We start from the raw sequence: 25,329 nt of genomic DNA on the forward strand, positions 1-25,329 counted from the left end.
TGTTATTTAATAGGCTAAAAAGTGAAGAGAATAGAATACGCATACATACGCATACATTTTCATTACCGAGTCCATTTCCAGTCCGAGTCAGAATTTTGAATAGTGATTTTGTAGGTCTAGATTATGAAATACCTGCTGACAGATCGCTGTTTTTATCTATGCGTTTACACAGAACTTCTCTTGCGGAGATAATTCATTTCTACATAGCTGTAATTTAGTTGTTTATTAGCTAAATAAAAGGTTACACAGTAAATGTTAATGTAATTTAGGGAGTTTGTAAACGAGTGGATCTTGTTAAAGGTTACATATGGCGGCCATGCTGGAGCATTTCCTGAGCATTAACCGGAGAGTGAACATGAGGAAAGCAGTTTTATTTCCAACATGGCTCATTAATGGCTGTTTTATTTAAGCAATGTAAAATTCCATCTTTAGTGGGACATGACTTGACGGATTACGTGACCCCGTGAGTTTGCCAAGTTTAAACTACATATCAAGCCATGTAACTTTGTTACAGTCTTCGTCATCAGGAACCTGGGCGTGCACTTTGATACCAATCATTCATTTGAAAGCCACGTTTCTTGTTTTAGTTTCTGTAAAACCACATTTTTCCATCTTAAAAATATATCTAAATTACGACATATGCTTTCAATGACAAATGCAGAAAAGTTAGATCATACGTTCATGACCTCAAGGCTAGATTACTGTAATGATCTACCGGGTGGTTGCCCTGCACGCTTAATAAACAAACTCCAGCAGCTAGAGAGCTTACTAGAACCAGGAAGTATGACCATATTAGCCAGGTTCTGTCAACACTACATTAGCTACCTATTAAACATTGTATACATTTTAAAAACTGGCTAATTACTTACAAAGCTCTTAACGCATTATAGTCCTTCACGTCTATTGCAATTTTAAAATTCTGGCCAGTTGATAATACCTAGATTTCAAAATCAACTGCAGACGGTAGATTCTTCTCCTATTTACCACTTAAACTCTGGAACAGTCTTCCTAGCATTGTTCAGGAGGCAGACACACTCTGTGAGTTTAAATCTAGACTGAAAACACTTCTCTTTAACCTGGCATACACATAGCACATGATCACATTTCTATAATTCAAATCCGTAAAAGGATTGTTAGGCTGCATAAATTAGGTGTAACAGAACCGGGAACACTTCCTATAACACCAGATGTACTTGTTACATCTTAAGAAGATTATATTAGTCTATCTGTCTCATCCTTATCCCGAGGTTAGCGTAGTCAGGCGGATCCGGTCCATATCCAGATCAGATGGTGGACCTGCACCTAGACACGACCAAAATGCAGCCCTGTATGTCAGCAGCGACAGTGTCTACAAGACAGGTCCTCTGCAAAGACCCATATAGCCAGTTTCGTATACATATCAGCATTCATCACCAATCTGATCTTCAAGCAGACGGAACTGGATGAAATATTTTGAATGCTACCTACCAATCCACAATCTGACTTCTGACCTGTAATGCTGCCTGAATCATAATCACACCGTGTTTGTTCGTTGGCCAGAGGAAAACTGCCCCCCCAACTAATTTCTTACAAGGTTTTTTCTCTATTTCTGTCACCTGATGGAGTTTGGGTACCTTGCAACTGTTGCCTCTGGATTGCCTAGCTGGGGATACTTAATATTCAACAATATTACCGATTTGACTGTACTGACACTATTGGATGAGAACTTAACTGAGCTGGATGATGACATCACTGTTTCCTCCAGCGCTGCTTTATAGCGAATTGAACTGATTTCATAATTGATTACAATTACAACTTTACAATGAACTGATTTCAAATGAATAATCACTGTTTACTATTGTCTTTTTAGAGCTGCTTTACAGCAGAATTGAATTCTGTTTGCATCATTGAATCACTATTGTCCTGTTTATTACTGTAAAGCTGCTTTGAAACAATCTGTATTGTATAAAGCACTATAGAAGTAAAGGTAATTTAATGGGTGTTATGTTAAAAAAAATGACTAAGGGAGACAAGTTATTTTACCTTTGAACACTCATCTCCTCTAAAACGCAGTGCTTTAATGGCAGTATGGATGCACTGATACCAGTACTCGGGTGTCGGTCCGATACTGTGCTCGTGTACTCGAACTTGTAAAACTACCACGATGCAACCGCACCCGATACCACTTTAAGGGGCGGTTCACATATCGCGTTTTTGGAGAGCGCGGCCGCACCGTTTCCGTAAAATGTTTCTCCTTTCCACAAGCTTGTACTTGGTCTGAAAAAAAGTGGTATTGGTGCATCCCTAAATTAGCCTGGAAATCCAGACCTAAATCTAAAAGATTAATGGTCTGGTGTCGGTCAATGAAAATCGGCCAGCTCGAGGGGCGGCACCAAGCATGCATTTGAAAATCTCACAGCACGCAATTGGATAACACTACGACCAATCACAACAATAAACCCCATACGCTTAGCTACCAGCGGAGCTAACTGGTAGATTAGACTCTTCCGGTCGGCAAAACAGCAAAAACACCCTTCTTGCAAAGGAACGATTCGAGCGCCGTCTTCTGTTCCTCTTTTGGGAAAAAGCCAAGTCTAACTTGTTCATTGTAGCGGCCAAAGCCGTTTCAAACAACTGCTATTCATCCAAAGGCATCTTGCAATGTTTACTGATGACTTCGACGTCACAGCGCTGTCGTCATCTGTTTAGCTCGCCTCTGGCCCGCCTATATCAGATAACCCGATGTGATTGGTGCAGCTCAGATCGAGGGGCATATTTAACGAGTATCATTACTCGACACCAGAGTAACTCGCTGAGCAAATTCAACTTGTGCTCTCGCGAGAACTCTGGTTTACCAGGGTATCCCTAAATGGCAGTCTTGCACACAATTTTTAAAACGCCCACAAGATGGTGCCATTTATCAGTGGACCTGATATAACAAAACCGATATTCGATTATGGAAAAATGCTTAAATATAGGGAAAAATATTGGTAAAACCAATTATCGGTAGATCACTAGTTTCGTTGCAGAAACAAGGTGGTGTTGTTGCAAAGAGCGGCACGGGACACACATCACATCTGAACAGTTGCGATACACAGTGTGGACAGTCAACAATTTAGATCAGATTCCAAACGAACACACAAATAATCGGATTTGGACTGACAGTGTAAACAAAGCCTTTATCTCATCTCTTAAAAATATTGCCAAAAGCCCTGGTGTGGTGTTTTCCCACCTTCAAGATTTTTTATTATTAAATAATTGTCTTCATTTAGCGTGTATAGCATGCCTTTTTCCCTAATGTTATTGTAAATGATTATTTACTGCAAAGAAATTCCAAAAGAAATGTTTTATTGCTCTTCCCATGAAACAACTTCCCTGTTCCACAGATTTTACTTGAAAAAGTGTTGCATTACAAAAGTAAAAACAGTCATTCACAAAGACTAAGGATTAAAAAGGTAAAAAACTGGCATACAGACCTGAGGCACCTGCTCAATGTCTCGTAGAAAGATCTGTTGGTTTCTGGAAACGGAAGTGGTGCGGTGATAGTCCACCAGCTCGTTTAGAGAGTTAAACTTCACGACCCAAAGGAAGTATTTCCCAGCCCCGTCACGCAGCACTTTGAAATGCTGTACATCATTACCAAACCTTAAACAAGAAAGACAGACACAACACTTCACAATTGATACCGAAGAGATTAACATAATGCACTCCTTTGTGTGCCATGTTCCAAAAATAAAGTTACATAAGTGAACGGAGGTCAGAATGCATATTAACACGTGTATGCAAACACAGGCGAGACGGGCACGATAGCCGGGGATCAAATGGGTAATTGCCCTGATGTCTATCAAAGAGCTCGGCATGACTGAGACAAGAACCGCCTTGACTCACGCGAGACAGTCAATTCACATGATGACATTCAGCTACATCGTCAACATCGACATTGTCTTTACATCAACACTACCGTTCAAAAGTTTGAGGTCAGTACGTTTTTTTTTATGCTTTTGAAAGAAGTCTCTTCTGCTCACCAAGGCTGCATTTATTTAATCAAAAATACAGTAAAAACAGTAATACTGTGAAATATTACAAATGGTTTTCTATTTTAATGTATTTTAAAGGGGACCTATTATGCCCCTTTTTACACAAAGTAATATAAGTCTCAGTTGTCCCCAGAATGTGACTGTGAAATTTCAGTTCAAAATACCCCACAGATCATTTATTATAGCATGCCCAAAAATCCCCCTTTTGGGTGGAAGCAAAAACACGCCGTTTTCATGCGTGTCTCTTTAAATGCAATTGAGCTACGGCTCCCCACCCCCCTTTCCAGAAGAGGGCTTTGCCTTTTCTGCTCGTGCCATTCTGGCAACAACAAAACAGGAAAAACAGTATGGTGCCATTTCTAAGAACACGTTTTTGCGTTCTGCTGCACTGCTTTTCCATTGTTTTCTATGTAAACATTTGGGGCCATCCAAACGCAAGGTGTCGAGACATGTTTTTTTCAAAGTTAAACTTCTTTTTAGCGTTTCCTGTGCGATACATTGTAAAAGATACGAGACACAAGCGCAACACGCCTGCCTAGAGAGTTTACTTAGAAAAGCAATGGAAAAGTAGTGCAGTGGAATTATGGAAAACATGTTCTTTGTTCATTGATATACAACAACAGAACATTTAGGAAGCCTGAGACAAACGCTTCTAGCTACGCAAACTCGATCTCAGGCATTACTGCGCTCCCGGTCAGGACTCGGACTTGATTAAACCTGTAGTGCTGGGAATGTTGACGTACTTGACAGACAGTGAGAAGTCTCCAGGCGCACTCTCGCTCTCTCTAATGAGGAAGGCACCGTCGTGCCTCTGTTTGTTTAGGATCTCCTCCGCTCTGGCCCGTGGAATTCTCCCGAAGAACCACCTGAGAACGTATGAACACACAAATATAAAAGTTACTATTATATCCGAACAAAGACATGGTATTGGGAGAACTGAAAACACAAGAGGTGGAAAGAGAGATGCTGAAGACAGAGATCAGATGAATTTCACTGATTTACATGGAAGTGTGGATGAATAGAAAGGAGGATCATTTTCAAAAAGATAGGCAGCACGAAGAAAAATCAGCTCAGAAGAACAGCTACAGAGTTTAGAAGATCAACAAAACAGTGATCAGCACAGATTGTGTGTGAACAAAAAACATGCAGATGTGGTCTGCCTGTGGGTTTCTTCTAGAATAAAGCTGGTCTTTCTTGTACAAGCCAGTTTATAAACCATCTAATTCTATATGTCTTTACTGAATGAACTCAAATTTCAATTAGACTTGCTGTGTTTGTGCGGCAAAGTCAGGTGAACTGGGTTAAGCAAACCTGACAACCAAATGCCTTTATTTACTGGAGAGACAAGAAACAGCTGACAAATCCAAAGTGCATTTACTGTGTGGTATTATAAATGATATCCAATGTCATCACTGCGCTTACAGACCTTAGATGGAGTACATGCCATATTTCATTTGAAGTAATACTAATAATAAAAAAGATGTCAATGGTTGCATTTTAATTTAACAAGATTTACATGTAAGAATAGTTTTATAAATGATTTACAGTTATGCTTATGTTTCATTAATAAGGTTCAATGCTATAATTACTGATCATTCAAAAGGTGTCAATCAAAAAAGAACCCCCCCCCCCCCATTTTTTTCCCCCAGTAGATTAAAAATACATAAGATAAATATTTAATTATATATAGGCCTACATACATATAAAATGAAAACGGTTATATTTTAATTAGAAAAGACTTACATGTAACAAAGTTTTACAATTGATTTACACTGTAGCTTGTTTCATTAATGAGGTCCAACGCATTAATTACTGATCATTAAAAAAAAAAAAAAGAGAGACAACATTTCCAGTGGATTAAAAATAAATAAATTCAGAAGTTAAGGATTGTGGAAATAATATTAAGGGAAGATACTGCATCACACTGAACAGACTATTGAGTGCAACAGTCGGGTACTTGAAGTAAAAACCTCATTCATTTTCTCCATAGGGAAATTGATTTTGAATAATAACTTATCAACCTTTAAAGACAGACCTACTGTGAGTTACGAGGTTGTTGGTCGATCAAATCGATGGTATTTGCTTCTGATGAATAACGCAGCCTGCATCATTTCAGCTTATATAAAAAAAAAAAAGTGGAATTCCTGGCGAAAAACTACATTACCCATGATGCTGTACAGAAAATGACACCAGAGAGTTGAAAACCACTAGTGAAACCACTAGTGAAGAATCCGGGCATGTTTTTCAAAAGTGCTCTCAGATTTGACAAACAGATCATCTCAGAGTTCTAGCTAAAGTAAAATAATTTCTTTCTTTTAAGGACTTTGAAAGGGTGATTTATGCTTTTATTTCAACAAGGCTTGACTATTGTAATTCCCTTTCTATGGGTATTAACCAAGCATCTCTTATAACCATCTGCAAATGGTACAAAATGCAGCTGCTAGGCTCCTTACCAGTGTGCATAACCGAGAGCACATTACTCCAGTTCTGAAATCTCTTGCATTGGTTGCATTACTGCATTGCATTACTGTTCTGTAAATTATGTTGTACATAGTATTAAATGTTGATGATATTTGATATAGTGTACAGCACCTTGGTCAACATTTGTTGTTTTTATTGGTGCTATATAAATAAAGCTGAGATGAGTTGAGAAAAAAGTAACACGCGGCAAAATATCTCTTTAGCCCCATGAAGCACTGCGAATGACGTAATCGTAATCGAGTCGATCTCCCTATGTTCTCAATATACTGTAATATGTGTATATATGCATACTTTGCAATACACTTTCAATTATTTGTATACATATAATCAATATTTGTAAATGAGTAGTTTTATATTTCTCCATTATTTTTTAATTCGATCATGCGGTTCGCAAAGCTTTATGGGATTGTAGTTCTTTCCCTCACTAAGGCCGTTAAGCACACAGTCTTGTGCCTTTGTCTTTTTGTCTGATTTGCAAAAACTATTTTGCTTCAAATCAAAGTTTGTAATGTTGTGATTCACCTTGTTGCTGATTGACTTGGATCATGGCTTATAACTCTTTAACAAACACTTAAAATCTCTATTTATATTTAAAATCTCTCTCTCTCTCTCTCTGTATGTATATGTATATATATATACACACACATACAAGTCCAAAATCAGCTTTGCTGAAAAAGGGGGTGGGCACTAATGCAATCTACCAACATTCACACCTTTATTTTTATTCAAATCATATATGTAGTGAGTAAATATGATATGAATATATAAAAAAATAAAATAAAAATAAACTTTTAACAAATAAAAACATAACATTTACGCTCCCAGGGGGTGTTACGTAAGGCTATTCATAAAAACACTGGCTGTCTCCGCTGTACCTGTCGAATCTTTCCTGTCCGCTTTGATGTGGACAGCACAGACACACAAACACAGAGCATGTGACCAGGAAGTGACATGAAAGCACTCTAGGGCAAATTCCACTCAACCACCGTCTGCACGCCGTGTCTCTCTCCGCTCAAACACGTACATTTACATTCCCTATCCTGATAAGAAACATCCGCCTCCTCTTCCCATAAACCTGGCCAATCTTGTGTAATGTTAGCTGTCCTAGGAGGTTAAAGAGAGTCGGTGGTGTATTTTCTGGGATGTCAAACAAAGCGAGAAAAATACTGTTCGGAATGAAATAAAATAAAAAACCCTTTCTGCGACTGATGACACCACTGATGCAAAATGATCAATATTCAATTATCTGTTAAAGAGAGGAAGCTATTCATAACAAAGGCCCGTAGTAAGGACACCACAGCCGAAACTAATGTCATGAATTCTCCTTTATTTATAAGTTACATATTACTGTAAAATTTAAATATCAAGTTAAAAATAAAACTTAATGTGGCCGTCAAATATTTGCAAATGAGGTAAATATTTAGAAAACACTCAGGACACCTTAGCAACCAACTAGCAACAACCTAGCAACCATTCAACACAAAACAAACAATCAGAGTACCTTAGCAACTTGCGTTACTAACAACACTCTGGCATCATGGCGGCTAACTGTTGCTTCATTTCCATTTCAGAGAGAGGGCAAGAAGGTCTTTGATTGGAGGATCCTGTTCAGCGTCTCATTGTTTCATTACAAGGGTTTCAATTCTCTTTCTCGGGCAAATATTAGTCAATCATTCATTCATTCATTCATTCATTCAACAAAGCGAGAGAGAAACACTGAGACGAATGAGGAAGAGAGCGGGAGGAACAAACGGGATAATGTACAAAGACTGAGTTCAATCAAGCTGATTGGTATCAAAAGGGCAACAAAGCGTTCCCACGAAAATCATCAGGAAGTTCACCAACAAAAAAGAAGAAACTCTGCAAAATGCACAAGGAGGGATTTGGAAAAGTAAACAGACCTGAGAATCTGTGACCTGAGACGATTATTGATATAATTCCTGAAATGTTCAGATTAGAGCTCACACATTATTAGACTCACTCTCAAGGCCGATGGACTATAGAGTTTCTTTAAACGTACAAGTCTAATGCCTTTGTGTGCAGTTGAACGCAGAAACATTTAATTCAAAGTGAAGTTATTTTTGTTGGATTGTTTAAAATATTAATTACGAGCTCTAGCAGGAATTCTGCAAAGCAACAGTTAAAACAGGCTAAAAATAGCCAAGGCCTTACACATACACAATTAACATAGCCTCCAGTTGAGAACCTGGCGAAGGGTGGCGAATTAAAGGGACGGGGTGGCGCTGATTACAAGGGGAGAGGTAGACATCCGTCACAATATATATATTGTGACGGATGTCTACCTCTCCCTTGTAATCAGCGCCACCCCGCCCCTTTAATTCGCCACCCTTCGCCAGGTTCCCGACTGGAGTGGGTGTGGTTGAAGAGGAGGGGCGCTGCAGAGGAGAATTGGTGGCGTGTGATGAGGAACACCTGACGGGAATGAAGCCTCATCACCGCCGCTGTTAAATGTTGAGCGCGCCTCTCCTCGAGAGACCGGTCTCCCCCCTGTGAATGCACACTGGTCTCCTTGAGGGCCCAGTAAGGGAGCGCGGAGGGATTCCCACGCCGCCGGAGCTGTGAGTCCTCGGACCCATGGTCCGAACGGAGAACATGCGTGACGCCGCTGACGGGCTTGGATGTCGGGGCCTATAGAGGAGGACTAGCCGCGATGCCAAAGCCGCCGCCCCCTCGTGCCTCAGACCAAGGAGAGAGAGAAGCGCGTGCGACCGCCGGACACCGCCCCCTTACCTGGACCCTTCCCATCTCTTCACTACCCTTCCTTCACGACTCCCTGGCACAACGAGGACACCAGGTCCCCTTTTATTTCTACACTTTATGTTTATTTAATTTAATAAATACCTCTCCGAGGCTTGACACCACTCCCACTGTGTCTGTCGTTTGCTCCTCCCGCCACAATATATATATATATATATATATATATATATATATATATATATATATAAACTTAATTTGACAGCAATAATGTACAATGGTTTTATTGCCAATATAAAATTAAGCAACATAAATATTGCAGTGATTAACGGGTTTTTTTATTTGTAGTTTCTTATACAAAGCCGTTTAAAATTTGAGCTCTGCATTTCTGCATTTTTTTTCTTCAAAAAATTAATACTTTTATTCAGCGAGGATGTGTTAGATTACAGTCAAGACATGTGTTGATTAAAATGTAAAAAAAAATATTTCAAATAAATGCTGTTCTTTTGAATTGATAATCTAAGAAATGTAAAAATATATTAAACCAAAACCAGTTATTTAAAATTGCAATAATATTTCACAATTTTACTGCTTTTACTGTATTTCCCCAAACTTTTAAACAGTTGTGTATATATATGTGTGTGTGTGTGTGTGTGTGTGTATATATATATATATATATATATATATATATGTATGTGTGTGTGTGTGTGTGTATGTGTATATATATATATATATATGTGTGTGTGTGTGTGTGTGTGTGTGTGTGTGTGTGTGTGTGTGTGTGTGTGTGTGTGTGTGTGTGTGTGTGTGTGTGTGTGTGTGTGTGTGTGTGTGTGTGTGTGTGTGTGTGTGTGTGTGTGTGTGTGTGTGTGTGTGTGTGTGTGTGTGTGTGTGTGTGTGTATGTGTGTGTGTGTGTGTATACATATTTTCAGAGATAAGAGAAAAGATGTTATAGAATACTAATTTAATGGAAAAAAAATTGACAAAAAACTGACATTCAAACTATTTTGGAATTTACTGAAAACGGCCCAGCGTGACATCCGACGGGTTTTCCCAGATCACATCACATATATATATATATGTGTGTGTGTGCGTGTGTGTGTGTGTGTGCGTGTGTGTGCATGCATGCATGTGTATGTGTGTATATATATATATATATATATATATAAATAAATAATTTTTTTATTTATATATTTATAACAACTGCTGAATTAAAATAGACTGAGTAAATATTGTGTAAAAATAATTTACAAATATCTGAAAATAAAAGATGTGCAACATCCACTTGTCAAGTCTGTTGGTATATTTTGAAACTGACACTTTCAGAATTTAAAACCAATCAGTTTAGAAGTTCGGTTCTAGGAATCAATTCTTTTGAACCATTTTAATGAATCGTTCAAAACAATGATTCACCAGCATACGTGTTATCTTAAGCTATTCTAATACATAAATATCAAGATGTACATTCTAAATGATGTAATAAATGAACATCTACTATTGCTGTTCATCAGTCTTTCACTCCGAGCATGCTTTCTGATGGCAGTTTAAACTCATCACGCATACTGGAGACCCTCGCTCCTCTGAGCAGAGCTGTGTACAGCTGTTATAAAATAATTACAGTGAATCTCCTCAATAATACAGGCAGATTCGTCAAACAGATGTCTGCAATGAACAGAAACACACCAGAGGAGTTTCTCTCAGATTAGTGAATTGAAGTCATGTCAGAGAAGTCAATGAAATGCCTGAAACTTGGGCCGAATACCAAGAAAATGACTCTTTTTGCAAAGTCACAAAAGATTCAGCACAGTTCCTTAAACCTTAAATTCGAAATAAAAATAAGCTTTTCTTAAGGAGGAAAAAGAGGAACTATTCGAGTCATTTCATTTGGTGACACTTTATCTTTAAAGATGTGAATTATCTCAGACTGAGTGGTTTGAAAGTGTAGGTGGCGGAAGTATCTTATACTCACGGATGCGCCTTCATCTCAATGTAGTTTTTAGGAATGAAACCGTCTTTGCCGTTTAGTTCTGCCTTGTACCAGTTCTGATCACACTCTTCATTTAATACCTGCGAATAAAAGAGAAGACGATTAATACTGATTAAACATGATTCAAGATTATTCAGCCGAAATTGTACTTCACTACATTACACCATAGTTTGCGTACAGCATTATGCTGCCAGGCATATAACAGGGTTTAAAAAAAAATTATCACAAGCATGTGAGTCACAGTGGTCAAAACCACTATCAAAGAAGCCAAACAGCAAACCAGCATTAGATAGTTAAACATCTGTGGGAAAGTTTAACGCAAGAGTAGTCAGGCTAACTCCCAGTTCAAACCACCTGCGTTCTGGTCATTTATCTTATTTTAGCATCAGTATGAAAATGAAAACAGAAATGTGTGTGACTGGTGATGTGTTTACTTTTAATCTGATTGGACGCTAAATGTATCTATCGACTGAGGCTTTATCAGGTTTAGGTTTCAGAGATCCACCACTCTGATTAAATCTATTACATTTTCAATTCCAAATGTCGAAATCTGATTAATTACTTTTGTTAATGTCTATAAATGATGCTGTTGGAAACTATTAATTCTATCCAATGAAAGCAATAAGACCCCCAAAATGGGAAAACCATAAAAAAAAGGTTAAAACTTTTGCCGTTATCAAACACCATCCCTATAAGTTAGCAGCAAATAAAAACATATCTTAAAACCTAAAAAATTGACATTTTAAATATTATACATCTAATTTGGAAAGATATATCCTGTGGAACTCATTGTAACATTACGTTTCTATTTCTGATGTGCTGCACAGCTACTCCAGCTATTAAATTTGTCTTTAATTGCCAGAAATTAATTTATTATTTACAAATATGTCAACTGATTGTTACATCTCTGAATGTGACTTTTATTCATTTAAATAAGATCTGGCCATTATCATAAAGTCAGCTGTTTTTTGATCCATTGCTATAATTCATCTATCTTTTTTGGCATATTTATAGAAATTAAAATGATGTGTTATTATACAGAATTTTTTAATTATAGGCACCGGCAGGTTTTTCTGTTTAGCTGATAAGTGTCGGGAGCAGCTTCCATTTTTGACAGTGATGGGACTTTTATTTTGACAGCAGTAAGAACGCCAGCAGCTGACCACAGATGCTAGAATAGACATTAAAAGAAAATGTGTTATATAAATGATGCTGTTGGAAACTATTAATCCTAAATGAAGTCTAGAAAGAGCAATAAGAGGTCAAGATGGGCAAACAAACACTCAAAAAAAAAGAAAAAAAAAGGGTTGCAATTTTTGTTGTAATCAAACACTATCCCTTTAAGTTACCTGTAGATAAAAACCAAGATCTTAAAACCAAATGTCTAAAAATATGACAATTAAATATTAGATATGTCTAATATGGACAGATAGATACTGATTAAAAATAAATAAATAAATAAATAAATAAATAAATAAATAAATAAATAAATAAATAAATAAATAAATAAAATGTATGTATGTATATATGTATATATATATATATATATATATATATATATATATATATATATATATATATATATATATATATAGTCCTGAGATTGTTACAGCAGAGCAGCTTTTGAATTTATTCCAAAGGGAAAGCATGGTGCCTCTATTCAGATTCTCTGCATTGACCAATGTCCTTTTTAAAAGCATTCAGATGTGAGAGGGAAGGTGGAGGACCAAATATCTGCCAGAGAAGAGACTCAAAACTGTGGTTTGGAGGAAACCGAGCATGCTACATCCTTCCGTTGCAAAGATTGATGTGTAGACAACCAAAGGAAAAGGAGAGAAAGAGAAAGCCTGTCATCAAGGGATGGACAATTGACCAAAAATGGGTTGGGAACAATTAAAGAATGTGAGAAAATCCACTAAACGTCCAACCTGATGCACATTTCCACTTGAAATGGCTACAAATTAAAACAGAAAACCATGACGGACGGTGGATTTCATATGTGGTTTTAACACCTGGTTTAGCACCTTCGTGGATCACTTTTATTTTGAATTTCGCTTGTGAACAAATGCACATGAGAACTACAGCCATCCACAATCCAACTATAACTAACTACAGTCACAATGTAGGCTTTTAGATAGTAATTATAGACGTACTCAAACCTGCGAGTAGTTAACGTTTAGAAATAAGCCAGCTTTCATGACGCATGGTAAGTTATACATACAATGTACATTTTTGACTGAACATTGACAGATCATTTTAAACCACCTTTAAAGATGTACATCAAAAGTCAATGACAACATTTCCAGCTAATGCAATCTCTCTGACCACACCTCAATTTACGCAATAGTCTTAACATTGAAAAACAAACAAAAAGACAACTTTCTAAACATACTCCTTCCCATTTTTGGAAACAATGATCGTCTTTTTTTGACTCACACATACAATTTGCTTTGTTCATAACTGGAATTAAGTGGGTGCCCAGTCAGAAGTGTAGGAGGACACGTTGGGCGGATTTCAGTGCAGCAACAGTGCAATGAAACCCACAAAGAGAAATACAGAGAGAATTGATTGTGCAGTCCTCTCCCTGATGCATACTTCAAACATAATAGGGTGCTAACAGCTCTCTGCTAAACCCAAAAGACAACAATGAGATTGACACCATCCACTCAGCGGCTTCAATCTGGAGTGAAAGCTACAGATGGCCATCATTTATTTAGAGAGGAAGAGATCTCGCTAACTGCCTGCATCAAGTTTGGGTCTGATCATTTACCCAACCACACATACCGCTTCATCGACACGAAAGGCCATGTAGAGTGAATCTCACGAAGCCTGTTAAAAGAATGTCAAAGTCGTACTTGCAGCCTATGATCATTTTTTTAAATTACATTAAACTTTAATTACATTATGTACATTTTCTGGATTGTATTGATGATAAATTAAACATTTAAAAAAACCCTCCTGCAATTCTGAATAGCCTACTCAAATAAGTAAATGCATGCACGAATAAAAAAATTATTGCATAAATAAATAAATGCATAAATTAATGCATAAACAAATGCATGAATAAAGAAATAAATGGATAAATGAATGCATGATTAAACAAATGCATGAATAAATGCATGAAAAAAAGTGAGAATAGAGATAAAAAATAAATTAAAAAAAACAGCAAAAAGATTGAAAATCCAATCAAGCCAAAATTGTGAACAGAAATGATTACTTTAACATCCAATAACACAATCTTTGGCTGTGTTTGACATCTCCCCCTATACCCTCATTCACTATTGCCTACATTCACTGATGTAGTCCACTCGAAAGAGTAAATGAAAACGAGTGAGTGAATTCAGACGCTGAGTTCGCCAGAAGGGCTGCTGCTGTTGCATAGTTTGTTAATAATCATTTGAAACTTAGCAAACTAGCTACAGTAGTAATGAAAAGATGGATCTGTCATGGAAACTAGCATGTATAAACCTTAATTAAACAATCTAATAATCAATTAAAAATGAATTAATACCTGTATGATATTACGCTGTAGCCACATTGGACCAGCGGTTTGGAAAATGGACGGACTAAAATCAGACTTTATTCTTAGACAAGTGGCACTTGAAGAGGAAGTGCACAAGATTAAGAAAGGCTGGGTAAAGGTTGAGGGTTTAAAGGATGTTTAGCATAAACAGAATAGAAAGAACAGAGTGTGTTCACTTCACACACAGGTAAAATACCTTGAGCTTAAATTTCTGGACCAGTTGCCACTGAAACGAGATGGGAGATTTTGAGTGAACAAGATCATCAAGCCAACAAGCTTCAGGGAAGTGGCCCCATTCTCTTGTGTGAGAGGGAATGATCGCAGAGAGGAAATGAAAGTAACCTAAAAAGTGCATCAGGGGAACTGTATAAGAAGTGTTCTTGCAAAACTGCCTTTAAGCTTCAAGCAGCTTCAACATTTGTTTGACATTTTCTGATCAAAGGTTGACTAACCTCAGATTGTGTGTATATCCGTTACAAGACCTCAACAAAACCTGTTACCAGAACAGAGTCTGGACAGAACAGCAACACAAAAACTGATCTTTACAAACACCAAACAAATGGCCAAATTAAAAAAAGCACGACCCTGAAAACTTAACTCCATGAAATGTCAGAAAGCATATTCATATAACATTTAGTGTAAAATTATTCTGTCACAGTCGTTGTTATGATTATTAAATACAATGGTTTATAATACTGCAAAATTCGGCACACAATTTTACATAATAAAGTGCTATTTTAAATGTGAAATGTCGACAGATGTTTATCTTGCACATTAACATTTCTGCTGAACCGGAAGCAACATGGCCCTATAAATATATCATAGCAGTGTAAAAGTAAACCATTTATCCCCAAAACAACTTCCCAATTACACTACAAAACACAAAGCGTTTAGCGAAATGCATGCGTTTTTCAAATAGATATATTTCATATCTCTAAACACACACACACACACACACACACACACACACACAACACCACCACTACGTCTATATTGCATCAGATGAGATTAAAATGACATAGTGCCGATTATAATCAGTGGAGCTTGTTATGCCACATCTTGATGATTTCAGTTGATGAACATCCATTTCTATTTCTGATGTGCTCCACAGCTAATCCAGCTAATTCTTTTTTCCTTGATTGCAAGAAATTAATTAATTTACAAATATGTAAACTGATTGACACATCTGTGAACGTGAATTTTAATCTTCATATATTTAAATAAGATCTGATCATCATCAAAGTCGGCTTATTGTGTTTTTTTGTGTGTGTTTTTTTGGTCTATTGCTATAAATCCTTTTTTTCTTTTTTTTGTGCATATTTATATAAATTAACATTATGTACACAACCTACTCTATTCTAGAATATCCCATACAAAGGAAATGGATTTTTATGGAAAAATAAAAACAAAAGGTAATATTTCTCAATTCACTTGTTAGAAGCAGTAAATCTAAAACAAGTGGCTACGAGAGGGTGAAAGATATATCTCCAAGGCCGATATTTGGAATTTTTTAATTATCGGCATTGCCTGATCATAAAACAAGTGTCGTAATTTGACAGCGATTTTATTTCAACAGCGATGGGACTTTTATTTTGACAGCACTAAGAACGCCAGCAGCAGATGCTAGCATAATCTTTAAACACTTGATTTAAACTTTGCTGCACTATATCTGTTTTACAGCTATATCATATTCATGTCACATGTCACTATATGCAAAATTAGTGTTACATGGTCTTTGGAAAAAATATGCACAGTTTGCACACTTACTCCAGTTTGAACACTTACCAGATTAACCGTTTACATTTTTTTATTCCCGTTTAAACTTTCTTCATTTTTGGAAAAAATACTATAATCGGATTACAGAATCAAGGAGCTGCTAAAGCATACTTTTTTTTTTTCATATCGATTCATTTTACAATTAATTGTTTCTAATTTAGCTAATATGTAAAATAAATCAATTTTATTGCAGCAATTGTTATGCAGATTTTAATTAAATAGCCACTAGCGTAATACTAATAGCTATTTCAAGGCATGCAAGTTGGGCTCCTACCAACATAAATCTCCAAAACTGTAGGTCTAAATTATATTCAAATCACATATTTCAGTTTGTAATAAAATAATCTGACAACAATGGTATTACAAATTGTCCTTTCTTGGCACACTATTTTCAGGCTAGCCCAGCTAATGAGCATGCAAGCTTAAACAAATTCAAAGTCTCTTTTAACTCCTCCCCTTATGAGGTTGCTGATGTCAGATCTGTATTAGAGATAAATTGGGCAAGCTCAATCCCTCACAACACTCATTTTTCAACGATAGACCTCCATTTTTTTATCCAATACACACAGTTGAACCTGAAACATCTAATCAGAGAGAAAGAAAACTATTTGCTTTGTTGGCAGATTCACCAGTGCACACAACTGTGTTCTTGTGCTACGCTGAACGCTGTGGCCTACACTTTCTCTCTCATTTACAAACACAATCTCTATTGTCAACATCCACCAGCACTCACCCCCACTTTTAATCAGACTATGGCGCAACAGTAATGGCGCTTTGGTTTTGTGTGGCAGAGATAATCTCATCCACAGCTGTCATGGCCTTCTGCTACAACCAACAGCCGCTGCTTCCCAGTCCGAGATGAGAAGAAACATCGGGATACCCACAACGCACTGCAACCACCTCTAATTTAGTCACTATAGCAGGCCGTAACCAGACAAACAGTTTAGAATATGAACGCTGATGGAGATGACGCATCTGCGGAAACTTTGAAGTGGTCCGATGAGGGTCAAGGTTTCATAGCGTGATAGAGAGACAAGAGGGGGCGGCAATGCAATCCAGAGAGGATTGTGATGGATGAAGACTGTAGATTATCTGAACGTGTGGATTAATCTGGTGTGCGGCTCATCCTCTGCTGTTGATGGTGACAAAAAATACAAACAGACAAACATCACCTCAATACTAATGTAAACTTCTAAGATTATAAATGACCAATTGTAAGAAAATCACTCAAATGGAGAGAAAAAAATAAATGTAAGCGATATATATTACAAGAAACAAAATATAAACAAAAATAAAAAACTAATTTTGAAGTTGAATGCTGAAGTTTAATACTTAGGGTTAACCATAAGAATAGGCAATACTTAGTTACGTCTGCCTAAGCAAATGAAAACATCAATGCAGAAAAGAGAGAAATCACGCAGACTGTTAGCTTACATAATATAGGCCAGCCGTTCATATCATAACCCTTGTGCTGTTATCAACACGGGCATCCACAACTTCACAAAGGGTCAGAGCACGATACACCACCATGGACGTTGATGTGCACTACAACAAGTCTTCCTTTCATCCCAGCGTCCACTTTCACAAAGACACCAGTGTGTGCGCTAGTGTCAGTCTCTGCTTATGACTGACTGGACGACAGTTCTACAGGCAACAGACGCTGCCAGTCTGTCTGTCTCTCTCACACACACACACACACACACACACACACACACACACACACACACACACCACACACACAAAGAAGACTGCATATTTTAACGTCACAGCCAGTGAGAGATTTTAAGAGAGGGAAAGGACAAGAGAAATAAAATAGAATAAAAAAAGAGAATAAAATACATTTAATTTAATTTAATACAATAAAATATAAAAAATAAATTATATTTTGGGCCGAAACCTCCGGGATGCACTTTGCATATAAACATCATAACCCTTCCAAACCAAAACAAGCCTCGTCCACCAGAGAATCTGATCTGAATCTGACGCTGGTGGTTCAGTTCTGAATGTTCTTCCTGAAGAAAGAGGAATGGAGAGAAACATCTGTCACTAATACCATCGCATCGGAAACCGAACAATCTGACGACGAATTAAATGTATCAAGTAATCGTGAGAAGCCGAATCTTAATCTGCAAGGATCAAGGAGCAAAGTTCTACAAGGTCTAGCACTTTTTGATGGGAGCATTTTATTGAGACTGCAGGTAGCAAGACAAATTAAAACCCACTTAAAGCCAGTTTAAGATATGGTAATTAGAAAGTTTGACGTCCTTATGGGAGCAAAGAGTCCTTATTGTGCTTATTACTCCCAAGAGTTCTTTTCATCCAGAGCGTTCACTCAGGACTCAGCTCTCGATCAGACGTGATGTCACTGCGCTTAATTATCCCTACAGATGAGGAGGGCTAGGTCACGCAACCACAAATTACAGTCCTTTCCAGGGTTTGATTACAGTTAAGTGGCATTGTTACACTTGGATTTGCATGCGATGCCATTTCTGCTGACCCTGGGGAAAACATTGACGCAGAAATGCTCATATGGAAACACTGAATGGAGATGAGGCGAACGGTCTCGACTTTTAAAACAGCATTTGGCGTTTTCATTCACAACAGGGCTCGGCAATCAGAGACAGGGAGCCGCAGAAGTCAATCAACAGAAATCGTTTTCATCCTGATTCACAGCTCTCCCGCTGGGACTTCTGATTGCTCATTAAATATAGCTCGCTTGTGCTCTGAGAATCCATTTCATCATATTTCAGGGATTAATGAAGTCTGTTAGAATTGTGTTCCTGAAAATAAACCGAACGAAAAGAGCCCCACATATTTCTATGGTAATGGCTCATGTCCTTCCCTTAATGAAAGGGACTTTTCAAGAGATGCACAATATATCTGTCATCATCTCATGCTCACTTTAAATTAATCTTAAAAAAATTCATTTAATACAATTTCTTGTAATCTTTAACACATTTCTAAAGGAATATGAATTGATCATACTGTACATTATAATGTTGTGATGCCTAAATTGAAATTATTTATTTGAGTGTTTAGAGTTTCAGGGCATGTTTACATGACAATGATGTACTAAAAGCCGGGAAAATGTTGTTCCTTTGTACTGATGACAACGTTGTCAAAATGATCCCTGTTCACACGGATCAGTGAAAACGACTAAAAACGCTGTATTCTGCTGCCAGGCCAGTAGTTGGCGATGTCACTTTGTAAAGAAACACTACGCACCTATAGACTTAACTCGTAATACGCATACGCATGACGTCACCGTTTTCACAAATTTGTGTTTTCGTAGTTTAAATGGAGACGATAACAGTTTCGTTTTTCAAAAACTTGCACTTTGAAACCCATTTTAAAAGTTTTCAGGCCCCCGAAACATCGTTGTCGTGTAAATGAATGGCCGAAACGCATCATAGGGCTGCATGATTACTCAAAATCAAACTCTCTCTCACACACACACATATTTGTTTATCATTTGTTTAAAAAAAAAAAAAAAAAAAAATCACATTTTATAATCACAATTTAATCAGAAAATCACAATTAGAGATTTTATACCCAAATCGTACAGCCCTAGTTTTTAGTTGAAAACAGAGTCGTGTAAACGGCCCCTTAATTTTAATTGTTTATCTTTACACAAAATACAACATATAATTTTAGTATGGGGCATAACAACATTTTCACTATTTGCTTTTAATATCAATGCATCTCTAGATTTTTTTTCCTTGTTTTCTTATCAGACAAACATAAATCATAATGAGAAATCATTTACTTACTAACATGAAGACAGTAAGTGAACAGGACACATGGCACATGTAAGGACCAGTGATCTGAACTAGACTTTAATCTGCTCCACTCAAATCAAAAGATTAAATCAAACCTGTTTAGCTCTATAGATTGACTAAGTCTTTCTGCTTGCCCATCCGTGAATTATAAATCATGGATTGTGCTGTTATGTAACCCAGTGTCCTCGATGTCACACGAGCAGAAGTCTGTGATCACAGTTAGTGACAGACACGTTTATGGACACGTCTCTAATCCAGAGGCAGAGAGAGCGAGACAGGCATTAGCAAGGACGCTCTTAACAAGCCAAAGTGTTCAAGAAGTGACGGGCCGTGTTAATCCCTGCTTTAGGAGACTGTTTTAATGAGCTCAGCCCACACGGGATTGTGATCTTAGCCACCTTGTTCAATACCTGCTACTGTAATCATCCGAAATTGGATTCTTCAAGGGTTGCTAGTCCCTCTGTGGTTCTGACATTTAAATACTTCGTTCAATTAGTATGTTTCCCTATTGCATCATCTCTTCCATACAAATAACAGGAATTTGTATTTGGAGAAACATAGTAACATCTAAGATAGGGTCTAAAAAGCAGAAACCCACTATTCACATAAAAAAATAGTCAAGTCAAGTTTAAAATCATTTAAAAGTCTCGTTTTTTTTGCAGTTATTTTTTCATTATGCGACAGGAAACGGGACATAAAACGACGAATGACGTGAAGAAAATTACCAAAACAAAAAGAAAAGAAAGGATTGAAAGGTAATTTCTTAGGTGCAAATTTTTAGACCTCTTTTCAATCTAACCTTAGGGTCAGACTGGCAGCAGTTTCTGATGAGTTGTCTATTGAGCCGTCTTTGAGTCACCTTAACCGCTTACAATGGACGTCTAGCCACAATGACTCAGTCCATAAAGATCCTGCCTGCTGATAACGGCCCTGACGAGGGCAGCCTCATCCGTCACCTACAAGTCACTCTTCTCCGTATAACTGCTTATAGTTTGATTTGAAGCATGGCGAGGTAACTGTGCACAACATACGCTGCATCGTTTCAGCACACGCTCATGTGGAATGCTTGAGTGAGGCTTTTGCTGATGCAATTGCTCACAGAGTCGGGCTGCACACGGGAGCTTGTTACGCTTCACAGAGAAAATATGAAAGAGAGATTGAGGCTGTTGTTCTCTGGAGGGCAAATATTTACTACTTACACATTAGAGACCAATATATGTCCACTGTGAAACTGCATAACTGGTAAACACACAATAACACTGAATGTAAAGAGTGTAATGTAAACATACAGACTGGTGCTCAACCGATATGGCTTTTTCAATGGCTGATGGAGAAAGTGTGATGGCTGAAATATGAATCATAACATTAAAAATGACAGCAAATACACAGAGAAATCAACCTCAAACTGACAAATATTCGCCAATGATATGCTTTTATCAATGCAGTTTTGCCATTAAATATTGTACTGTAAATGACTGTACGACATATGATTCTTTCCTTAATACTCATTATTTTATTCTATATTTATTTAAAAAATCAATTTAAAATATTGGATTTGAATGAATATGAAATAAATAATAATAAACTAAATCATTTAACACCACTTTTTTTTTTTTTTGTATTTGTTCACTTCAAAATTAACTTATGTTCTTAAATTATTTTAAACGTATGTCATCTTGTTTATACATTTGTACTAAATACATTTCTTTGTCAATTTGAATCAATTTGACTATTTTCTTTATTTTTATTAATCCATATAAGTCTATTTAAAAATGCCATTATAATTTGAAATATACAACTGAATATCAATTATGAATCCTTAATACAAAGCTTTGCTGTATCACTATTCTACTAGGTACAATCAAAAATAAATATATTATTCATTTAGTTTGAAATTCTACACAAATTTGACCTAATTTAAGAATTGAAGTGCGGCAAAAGGAATCTGATTATATGTGCCACACAATTAATAATCTAGAAAGATTGATTACCAACAGAGAGCGATGAACAACTCAAACACTAAAGCCAAAAAATATCTGAAGGATATCAGAAAAAAGAAAAAAAAAGGAAATTCCTAGCAAGTACGCGTAGAGTCTGAAGCAGGACGGGACAGGTTTCTAACAGTGATCAGACAGTGAAGCTAGAGTAGAATCAGACCGCTCAATGTTTACCGCACGCACTCTGCGGATACAGGAAACTGCTGGGGGTGGAAGCTGTACCCAACAGGAAGTGAGAACAAAGTAGCGTTAAAGCTGAGTGCAAGCTCACATGCTGATGTCACCAATGAGCCGTTGCACGCGCTCGGTCCCCCCTACAGGCTGATGCGGTTTCCCAGAACGCCTGGGTCAGGAAGATGACGAGGAGGACAAAGGATGCGTCACTGACCGTCCAATGGAGAACATCGTACATATTTTACAGATTCCACATAAAACTGCTAACATCTAAAGTCGTCTCACACATGTGTGTGTAAAGCACTGGCTTTCTGTGCCTTACAACATTTCAGATTTAGCTCTAAAACTCATGGTGGATATAATATAACATCAGTCTGAAGAGAAGCCAAATATGTCTTGTCTTTCATTGAGGGTTGCCACACATTTTTGGGCCCAAAAACCCAATTGTTAACATAATTAACCCCTCCGATTGGATCCCAGAAGTCCTATAGCTTCAGCCAAGCAGCGTGTCATGTCACTCCGTGATCTACGCATTGTCTTATGTTGTGGTTGGCCTCGCTCGAGACCGCCTGCTCTAAATAAAGAAATGTGATCTACTATGGTTTACTAATGTTTTGCAAAGTCACAAACAAAAAAGTGGTGCAAAAGCATCATATACTTGTTTACACGTGTGCCAGTGGTGCTTTTTCATACAAATACTTGGTATAGTTTGGTCTCTAACTAAAATATGCTTGCCTTGTTGTATTAAGCTAGTTGAGACCTTTTTAAACCAAATATGACAAGTCCATCTGTTATGTACGATGACTTTACAGATCACGTTTTCATGTAAAGCAGTTCTTTTTTCACGCTATGAAAACAGAGCACTTCTAATATGTCAGCTAATTTAAAGGGATACGTATGAATTTCTTTCTTCTGCTGAACAGAAAGGAAGATATTTAGAAGAATGTCAGTAACCAGACAGTTTTAGATACCATTGACTTCCATAGTATATTTTTTTCCTACTATGGAAGTCAATGGTATCTAAAACTGTCTGGTTACTGACATTCTTCTAGATATCTTCCTCTCTGTTCAGCAGAAGAAAGAAATTCATACAGTTTTGAAACAACATGAGGGTGAGTATATGATGACAGAATTTTCATTTTTCGGTGGAGTATCCCTTTAAAAGCACTTGTTAAGTGATGGTCATATTCCCTTTATTCACTAAAGCCAAGCTTCTAAGCTTTAAAATGACACATTTTCTGTTGGTTAAGCAAGTGGTTGTAAGTAACATGATAACGTAGGCTACGCTGTTGTCGTGTAAACGAACGGCAAAAACACGCACAAAAAGTTTTACGTTTTTAGTAGGGCTGTACTGTCCTAGTCGACTAGTCGATTAGTTGGTCGATACGTTCTGGTTCGACCAAAATTCTGATTGGTCGATTTTCTGCCGCGTTTATTTCATCAGTTTTGGCGCGCTCATTTCATCAGGTGGAAAGCACTAACTGCTAATGGGGGTGTTTTCAGAATACCCTTGTTTCACTGTAACAGTCTGTCTTCAAAACACCCCCCTTGTTTTCACCTTTTTTGGATTAGTCCAACCCAAGAGAGAGCGTCGAGCGTAGTAGGTTTGATGCTGAATATTATTTATTTAATTGTGAGAGCGTTTAATAGTCAGTCCTCTTCTAACATGTCAACAACAAAGAAATCGACAGTGTGGCAGCATTTTGTTAAAATTGATAACAGGAAAAAGGTTGAATGCAAAGTTTGCAAGCAACAGTTTTCCACAGCTTGACGACAAACATGACATATCATCTACTGTAAAAGTGGTAAGCTCACTTGTCTGCGTTAGCTTGCCCTGTCTGTTTTGAGTAAGCTATGAACATATCAGAATTTGCATATTTCAATGTTTTAGTGTGATAACCTAACTTTTTTATTTTTTATTTGGAGCCTAATGCGCAATTGCGCTGTGCTGTTGGTTGTTAGTTTTGAGCCTAGGATGCTTTATTTTTCAGTTATGCACTTTATTTCGTTTCTGCTCTTGATCTGGTTTGTTTAATAAATATAATTTTTTTATTAAAGTGGACGTGCCTTTTGTGTTTATTAAGAGTAAAAGCTTTAAGTTAATAGTCTATTCGTGTCTCAGCTGCGAAGCTAACGTTAAGCTCATCAGCCTCGCTCGGTGCGAGGACATGCACGGTGAAATGATAGTGTCTGACTAATAATAACTTATTATTATAACATATGACAAAAATAATTGTCTAAATTATGTTGTATATTCCTCAACAGTTCTTGTGATGATATCACTAGTTGACAACATAGTACTATTTTCGGAAATCATAAGCTATGATATTGCGCAGGTGATGCAGCGCTGTCAGAGCTGACAGACTCAAGTGTCAGACTCATTTCAGTGCAAAATAATTAGGTCAAAAACGATTTAATATACTGCAAATAGCCTACTAGTTGTTTGTTTATTTATAATTCATTTAGGCGGACAACAAGGCTACCAAGTACTGCGCACAGTGCACATCTAATTAATTTAACGTTTTTTTTTTTAGCGTCATTTTTAGTCGATTTTAGTCGAAAATTTCAGGACTTCAGTCGACCAAGATTTTCTTTGGTTGAGTACAGCCCTAGTTTTTAGTTGAAAACGGTGTTGTGTAAACGGAAAATGTTATGACCACAATAAAAATTAAATGAAAAAACAACAACTTTAATTTGGCATGAAAAGCATGTTGTAATAGAAAGCCCTTTGATGGATGTGCAAGGCAATCTTATTAAAGTTTCAAAAGCGCTAGATTTAATTATGTGCATGTTTAGACAGCTCAGCTGATGTGCGTCTCAACTAGATGAGTTCCTCCTTTCTACTGGCAGTGTGATTCAAAACCACAAGACGTTGCTGAA

The 25,329-nt window shown here is 37.1% G+C and overlaps 1 protein-coding gene across 1 annotated transcript in view; it reads right to left on the reverse strand.

Annotated features, from left to right (window-relative positions):
- grb2b (growth factor receptor-bound protein 2b) overlaps positions 1 to 25,329 on the reverse strand; it is a 42,315-nt gene that overhangs the window by 3,201 nt on the left and 13,785 nt on the right. Inside the window, exons 3-5 of the mRNA XM_082162327.1 lie at positions 11,183 to 11,280; positions 4,760 to 4,882; positions 3,456 to 3,624 (exon numbers count right to left, since the gene is read on the reverse strand). Coding sequence (XP_082018453.1) covers positions 3,456 to 3,624; positions 4,760 to 4,882; positions 11,183 to 11,280 — 390 coding nt within the window. The remainder of the gene's footprint in view (positions 1 to 3,455; positions 3,625 to 4,759; positions 4,883 to 11,182; positions 11,281 to 25,329) is intronic.

The sequence above is a fragment of the Leuciscus leuciscus genome, assembly GCF_965113295.1.
Source record: "Leuciscus leuciscus genome assembly, chromosome: 1".
Taxonomy (NCBI): Eukaryota; Metazoa; Chordata; class Actinopteri; order Cypriniformes; family Leuciscidae; genus Leuciscus; species Leuciscus leuciscus.